Source organism: Arachis ipaensis, chromosome B10 (assembly GCF_000816755.2).
Source record: "Arachis ipaensis cultivar K30076 chromosome B10, Araip1.1, whole genome shotgun sequence".
NCBI lineage: Eukaryota > Viridiplantae > Streptophyta > Magnoliopsida > Fabales > Fabaceae > Arachis > Arachis ipaensis.
In genome coordinates, this window is record NC_029794.2 from 23,059,871 (window position 1) to 23,067,735 (window position 7,865).

At 36.3% G+C, this 7,865-nt stretch overlaps 2 protein-coding genes across 2 annotated transcripts in view; both read right to left on the minus strand.

The window, feature by feature from the left end:
• LOC107623020 (protein ANTHESIS POMOTING FACTOR 1-like) lies at positions 373-4,252 on the minus strand. Its single transcript, XM_016325142.2, has 11 exons — positions 3,910-4,252; positions 3,707-3,801; positions 3,481-3,581; positions 3,094-3,194; positions 2,955-3,021; positions 2,769-2,868; positions 2,555-2,668; positions 2,328-2,465; positions 2,145-2,229; positions 1,804-1,853; positions 373-804 (listed from the first exon to the last, which is right to left on the minus strand). The coding sequence occupies exons 1-11, from the start codon at positions 3,935-3,937 to the stop codon at positions 655-657; spliced, it is 1,029 nt and encodes a 342-aa protein (XP_016180628.2). The 5' UTR covers positions 3,938-4,252; the 3' UTR covers positions 373-654.
• Positions 4,405-7,865, minus strand: part of LOC107623022 (protein ANTHESIS POMOTING FACTOR 1-like) — a 14,357-nt gene continuing 10,896 nt past the window's right edge. Inside the window, exons 2-9 of the mRNA XM_016325143.2 lie at positions 5,987-6,261; positions 5,784-5,878; positions 5,558-5,658; positions 5,171-5,271; positions 5,032-5,098; positions 4,846-4,945; positions 4,632-4,776; positions 4,405-4,542 (exon numbers count right to left, since the gene is read on the minus strand). Of these exons, the coding sequence (XP_016180629.1) occupies positions 4,705-4,776; positions 4,846-4,945; positions 5,032-5,098; positions 5,171-5,271; positions 5,558-5,658; positions 5,784-5,878; positions 5,987-5,993 (543 nt within the window). The 5' untranslated portion in view covers positions 5,994-6,261 and the 3' untranslated portion in view covers positions 4,405-4,542; positions 4,632-4,704. The remainder of the gene's footprint in view (positions 4,543-4,631; positions 4,777-4,845; positions 4,946-5,031; positions 5,099-5,170; positions 5,272-5,557; positions 5,659-5,783; positions 5,879-5,986; positions 6,262-7,865) is intronic.

Consider the following 7,865-nt stretch of genomic DNA (forward strand, 5'->3'; position numbering starts at 1 on the left):
GTTATTCTTCAAGAAACTACTGACCGGTGTTTTCTAAAGCAGTAAACACTGTTTACACTTTACAGAATTTCTTTTGAAAGCAAGCTATTCACTGCTATATTGTTGTACATATAGAAAGCAAGACTAATTATCTTTCTTAACTTTAAAAGGTTCAAAGATTTTAACATTTATGTGGTCTTAGCACACTCAATTTTAACTTAAATTTCTTGATTAGTCATAATAGACATGCTTTCTATTATTACGATTTATAAAAAACTTTATTTTTATGTTCTTATATTTCGTACATCGTAATAATGCTGACATAATTTAACGATAGAAACAAAATTCGACCTTAACAAGTGCTCAAATGAAATCTTTAGTGAGAGAACAAGCTTGACTATACCTAATAATTTTCATCTTGTGATGATGAAAAAAGAGAAACAAGTTACAACTGAAAAACCAAAAGACTTAATAACTTCATTTTGATTCATTGAGATTTTTATATAATGATATACTTCTATATACACGGTCACACAGGCAAAGTTTGTCACTAAAGGGTGTGTTTGGTGAACCAGTCGAAATAATAAAAACTCACCCTTATTTGTTACCCCCCATCATAGTCTAGTATCTTTCAGTGAGTTGTGGGGCAAACAGAACCTCCATCATGTATGGCTTTTACTTTCTTCCAACATAAGATCCCAACTTAGACAAATCTGGGACCCAAAATGATAGCTCAGAAGATCCGGTTGCGAACATGAGACTTCCCGGTGCCCATTTTATCACCGGTGGTCCAGTATCAGCAGTTGCACTCCTCCAGCTACCAACCTATACAAGCAGGGTATAACTATAAACGTTGAAGTTCGGTTGGAATTACATATAGCATTGGAGAGATTTACATTTAACTGTCATTCAATAAGATTCTGATGCCAAACGCTATTTTAGGTGAGTTTGTATATAAGTGATTGATTTGACTGCAAATATTACATTTCAGTTTTTGTAATGAAAAAAAATATTTAAATTAAATTTTATATGTGATTTCAATATTTGGTGTTTTCTAGGAAATAAATCGAAGGAGAAAAAGATGACAAAGAGCAATTATTAGTTAATTAATTTAAGAGAGCTATCTTCCACTTAAATATTTGTTGCGGCTATCATAGCACATTCCATAAGGTTCTTAGCAAAAAAGGAAAGGAAAGAGAAAACTAAAAGTATGGCTGCACACGGATCGGATCAGATATAACATATAATTCTATCTGATCTGCACTGCACTCATCGGATCGGATAGGATATCAAGTAAATCCGCATAATTAAAAAAAAAAAAAGACTGTTTTAAGGCCCTGTTTGGCGTTTTCACAAAAAATGTCCAGAAAATCCATTTTTTCACCTGTTTAAACCTATTTACTCCTAAAATATTATCAATAAAAATTTTCTTGAATAGCAAAAAAAATAATAATAACACAAGATCTAAGTTTAATTATTCTAAGTTGAAGTACAACATAAAAAAAAAAACAATATATCATAAACTATGCTATTTATATGAGACATGCGGATATGCGGATATCACTGCTGAATCCGCAATCCGATCCTACCATAGTGCAGATAGGATCCGATCCGATCTGATTGCTCTGCGGATCGGATAATATCCACAAATTTGGATCGGATGCGGATAATTACCGCGGATATGCTGATATTATCCGATCCATATGCAGCCCTAACTGAAAGAACATGCTTTATCATGTAAAGTTGAACATATATGACACAATTAAGCATATGATTTTAGATTAACTATCTGTACACTGGTTAAATCCTGTAGCTAATCTTTACCTCTTTACCACTTCGAACACTCCATGCATAAATGCTGCCATCCCCAGAACCTGTAAAGGTCCAGTAGAATGTAAATTTAGCATAATAACCATCATTCAGCATAAGCGGTAAGCAGAGAATAACTGGATCCCATACCAAGCTGAGAGGATTGAAAAAGTTGGTTGAAAATAAATGGCAGGATGCAAGACATTTTAAAATTATATTGCTTCTAAATTTTCTAGTCTCTTCAAAACACAATTTAAAGCAAGAAAGAAACAAGTAAATAAAACTTCAGAATTCCTTCAATCTGATTAAGGTTAGCAGAGCTTAAACCACTTTGTATTGATGCAAAAAGTGCTTACCTGATATTACAAACATTCCCTCTGGACTGAAAGAAGCTTCTAATGTGGAGTTGCACGAGACAGGTGTGACATTATACGTTGATAACTATATACATATGACAAGTCACACAGAAACCCTATCAAGGCATATATAAATAAAACATAAGTAGAAATGAACTGAGTTTAAGTAACAAAGATACTAACAAGTGTGCCACGAAATGAATCAAGAACATGAATATGCCCATCTGCAGTTGTTAAAAGCATAAGTCTCCCATCGTTACTAAATTTCACTGTATTTGCATCAGAAATATCTCCTCCAATAGAAAAGATCTCAAAGGGACCCTGTAGAGTATATCACAATTAATACTCCAAATTATAAAACCAATGTAAGAACCAAGTTTTATACGTATTCTTGTGCAAAATTTGCTTACCTTTTCATACTTGCGAGCATCAAACATTCTTATGTATCCTCCAAAGGCAATTGCAAAAACAAGCCCTTGATCATCATATGAAATAGCAGGCCTTCCTTGTACACGTAAAAGTCCCTATTTTGTTTATAAAGTAAGTAAGAATCCCCTAAAAGAGTTACATGTATTAGATACATGAAGATATACAGGATAACAAGCAAAGATGCAAATGCCATACCTGGCATTTCTCGGCCCTTTGATCCCATAGTAAAACAGTTCGATCAAGAGATCCAGAAATAAAGCACTCCTTCCGGGAGCACAAGCTAAGTGAGACAACCCTGGAAAAAGAACAAGTATGCATTTTGTTATATGGAAAAAATGGATAGTACATGAGCACTATATCATATAGTTTGAAATAACAAACCTGTCATGATGGCCTTTGAAATATCTCAAATACTTGTTATCATGCAACGATAGAAGCCGCAGAGATTCTGGTTCAACTAATCATATTAGTAATGGGTGCAAAAAAAATCAGTGGAAATTGACACAGGTATGGAACATACCATCCCACCCATTTCTAGACGAGTATATAACAGTGGTCGGATGAGACGTGAAACAAACCAAGTCAACCCCATACTTCTTGCTGTTAATTGTCTTCAAACATCTGATAACAATTATGACATCTTAAAAACAGGAAGGATGTGGATGATACATCAAAATATGTAAAATAAACTAAAAATAAATAACTAAATAACTTGACATGTTTAATAATTAATTGTGCATATTTACACAACAATCTACCCAACCATTTAGTTGCAAAGGATGTTAAATTTTCTAGTTGCGAAAACTAAATAACATTAAGAATGTTAAGAGTCCCAATCTAGCACTAGAAACTTGAAATTATTATGTGGAGAAAAGATTAACCTAAATCAATAGAAACAGAGGCATACGTTCCGGCAGTGACATCATAGAGACGAATGGATTCATCATTGCTAGCAGTGACTAGATAGCTGGTTGCCCTGTGAAAATCCATGGAACTAATTTTACAATTCTGCATAGATACACACAAATAGGTAAGCAATGAAAGCATAATAAGAGAGTTACGAAGACAAAGAACTGAATTTGACGGTTGCAGCCCTAATTTTATAACAAGAAAAGAAAGGAAGGGTAACATACATAGTCTTTGAAAGCCATTCCAACTTCCATGCTCTGAAGAATTTCCTCACTGAGCTCCAAAGACACCTTCTCTTCTCTGTTTTCCTGCTGTATCCCTGTGAATGTAAAACATTTTCAACAGTGAAGAGACGAGCAAGCAAAGTAGAAACAAAAGCTGTTACATTTGAAACCTACGAATTAAAACCACAGCATGTTCGACATACCGCCCATTTTTTTGGAGCGAAGAAACATTGGGTTTCTGAGAAGGATTAGAAGGAACCTTTATCCAACCACGACAACTGGTGATGTCTTCGATTTGCCGGGAAAACGCAAACAAAATCACCGGACTCGGAGGCGGAGCTCAACGGATACCTTTGTTGGATCAAATTTCAGGGCCCAATTTGGATTGCAATATCGGCTTCTTCAAGTCCTAGTATTGGATCCTCAAAATTCGATGAGTTGTTCTTCAATCCCTGGTATTGTATTCCAATATCGACTTCTTCATGACAAAAAAAAACAAAGCAAGCCTGGTATCAAGGTTGCGAGAACCGGACCGGTCAATGAACCGGTCAATGAACCGGTCAAGTAACTGGTTTAATGGTTCAATGGTCCAACCGAGGTTCAACCGGGGTTGAACAGTCACACAGAAATCCTATCAAAGCATATATAAATAAAGCATAAGTAGAAGTGAGCTGAGTTTAAGTAACAAAGATACTAACAAGTGTGCCACGAAATGAATCAAGAACATGAATATGCCCATCTGCAGTTGTTAAAAGCATAAGTCTCCCATCGTTACTAAATTTCACTGTATTTGCATCAGAAATATCTCCTCCAATAGAAAAGATCTCAAAGGGACCCTGTAGAGTATATCACAATTAATACTCCAAATTATAAAACCAATGTAAGAACCAAGTTTTATACGTATTCTTGTGCAAAATTTGCTTACCTTTTCATACTTGCGAGCATCAAACATTCTTATGTATCCTCCAAAGGCAATTGCAAAAACAAGCCCTTGATCATCATATGAAATAGCAGGCCTTCCTTGTACACGTAAAAGTCCCTATTTTGTTTATAAAGTAAGTAAGAATCCCCTAAAAGAGTTACATGTATTAGATACATGAAGATATACAGGATAACAAGCAAAGATGCAAATGCCATACCTGGCATTTCTCGGCCCTTTGATCCCATAGTAAAACAGTTCGATCAAGAGATCCAGAAATAAAGCACTCCTTCCGGGAGCACAAGCTAAGTGAGACAACCCTGGAAAAAGAACAAGTATGCATTTTGTTATATGGAAAAAATGGATAGTACATGAGCACTATATCATATAGTTTGAAATAGCAAACCTGTCATGATGACCTTTGAAATATCTCAAATACTTGTTATCATGCAATGATAGAAGCCGCAGAGATTCTGGTTCAACTAATCATATTAGTAATGGGTGCAAAAAAAATCAGTGGAAATTGACACAGGTATGGAACATACCATCCCACCCATTTCTAGACGAGTATATAACAGTGGTCGGATGAGACGTGAAACAAACCAAGTCAACCCCATACTTTTTGCTGTTAATTGTCTTCAAACATCTGGTAACAATTATGACATCTTAAAAACGGGAAGCATGTGGATGATACATCAAAATATGTAAAATAAACTAAAAGTAAATAACTAAATAACTTGACATGTTTAATAATTAATTGTGCATATTTACACAACAATCTACCCAACCATTTAGTTGCAAAGGATGTTAAATTTTCTAGTTGGGAAAACTAAATAACATTAAGAATGTTAAGAGTCCCAATCTAGCACTAGAAACTTGAAATTATTATGTGGAGAAAAGATTAACCTAAATCAATAGAAACAGAGGCATACGTTCCGGCAGTGACATCATAGAGACGAATGGATTCATCATTGCTAGCAGTGACTAGATAGCTGGTTGCCCTGTGAAAATCCATGGAACTAATTTTACAATTCTGCATAGATACACACAAATAGGTAAGCAATGAAAGCATAATAAGAGAGTTACGAAGACAAAGAACTGAATTTGACGGTTGCAGCCCTAATTTTATAACAAGAAAAGAAAGGAAGGGTAACATACATAGTCTTTGAAAGCCATTCCAACTTCCATGCTCTGAAGAATTTCCTCACTGAGCTCCAAAGACACCTTCTCTTCTCTGTTTTCCTGCTGTATCCCTGTGAATGTAAAACATTTTCAACAGTGAAGAGACGAGCAAGCAAAGTAGAAACAAAAGCTGTTACATTTGAAACCTACGAATTAAAACCACAGCATGTTCGACATACCGCCCATTTTTTTGGAGCGAAGAAACTTTGGGTTTCTGAGAAGGATTGGAAGGAACCTTTATCCAACCACGACAACTGGTGATGTCTTCGATTTGCCGGGAAAACGCAAACAAAATCACCGGACTCGGAGGCGGAGCTCAACGGATACCTTTGTTGGATCAAATTTCAGGGCCCAATTTGGATTGCAATATCGGCTTCTTCAAGTCCTAGTATTGGATCCTCAAAATTCGATGAGTTGTTCTTCAATCCCTGGTATTGTATTCCAATATCGACTTCTTCATGACAAAAAAAAACAAAGCAAGCCTGGTATCAAGGTTGCGAGAACCGGACCGGTCAATGAACCGGTCAATGAACCGGTCAAGTAACTGGTTTAATGGTTCAATGGTCCAACCGAGGTTCAACCGGGGTTGAACCGGTTAAGTTAAAATATAACATAAAATTATTAAAAATTCAAAGTGGCATATATTGCGAGATAAGGTGCAGAGCAATTAAAGCATTGTATGAATTAATATTGGTGGAAGCTTGGTTCTTTCATCTAAGTTTCTCAATCTTCATGTATATATAATACATTAGCAACTTCTAAGCTTGGTCTAACAATATCAGTTTCAGATATAACAGAAGATAATCATCCATTATAGGCTACCTAAATTTGAGGCCCAAAATTTTAGTATGGTGCAAGGAGACAAGGAGAAAAAGAAATCAGTATAGTTTTCAATTTGAACAAGAAGAAGCAATTCCACAGCACAGTAAGAAGTTCAGAATACATAAAAGCTGAACAATTAAATTAACTAAACAAAAAAACACAATATAAAAGCATGAATAACCTTTATAAATTAGGTTTCCATTCCTGAATTTTCCATTTTCATAAATTAGGTAATCTTTTTGTTCTTTACTTCTTAACTTCATTCTTTTTTCCTATGAGTAAACTATCTCCTTGGCTGAACTTCATCCAACCCTTATTTTAAAGCCATATAGTAAATCCAATGCAGAATTGTAGCAATATTTCTCTTTTGAATCAATGACAGCAAAATAACAAGAAAAACAGATTGGATTTATAACTCAATCTCAGTAGAATTAATTCAATATCAATCTCAGCATAATTAATAAATTAAACTTAAAAAAATAAATTTATAACTCAATCTCAGCAGAACTAATTCAACATCAACTCACTGAACTCAAATAAAACTTCAGAAATGAATATCTCAAAACTCAGCAGAATCATCAATAATATATCATATATATATCAGAACAAAATACAGAAGAAAACAATGTAATACAATTACAACAAATTGAACATTATTGAAGAGGATAAAGGGGAGGTTTTACGTTATCTGGATTGCCAGCAAAGGAGAGGAAAAGACAGCATAGAGCCAGCGAGACAGAGAAATTCAAATTGGGAATTTTGGTAACGTGAAACAGAGAAGCAACGACGGTGAGACACGGTGCGGAGCAGAGAGGCAGCGACGACAAGACTGGCGGGGAGACTAGAAGGGGCCACAGCCAAAAACGACGAGGAGGTGAGAAGCAGAAACAACGCACGGCAAGGAGGGGAGAAGCAGTGACGACCCACGGCGAGGAGCAGAGAAGCGGTGACGAACGACCCACGGCAAGGAGCAGCGAAGCAGCGACAGAGAGACAAAGAGCGCGAGAGAGAGAGAGAGAAGGGAGAGAAGGGTTCAGCGATGACAAACGATGCGGGGCTCTGGAGGCTGCGGTGGCTACGGGCTGGGTGACTGTGGGTGGCTGCGGTGGCTGTGGGTGGCTAGGGTTCTTCCTCTTCTTTCAATCTCAAGCTTTCTTCAGTTTGAGAGAGGAGACGCCGAGAGGGGTGAGAGTGGGAGTGGGAGGGGGAGTGGGAGTGGGTTGGGGGTCTTGGGGG

Bases quoted from the DNA above. Each gene is read 5' to 3' on its own strand.
- LOC107623020 (XM_016325142.2), bottom strand. From the start codon at position 3,937: ATGTTTCTTCGCTCCAAAAAAATGGGCG. The intron at 3,195-3,480 runs GTATGCCTCTGT...AATTGTTATCAG, and splicing joins TATGATGTCACTGCCGGAAC to ATGTTTGAAGACAATTAACA. The intron at 805-1,803 runs GTAAAGATTAGC...CTGCTTGTATAG, and splicing joins GTGTTCGAAGTGGTAAAGAG to GTTGGTAGCTGGAGGAGTGC.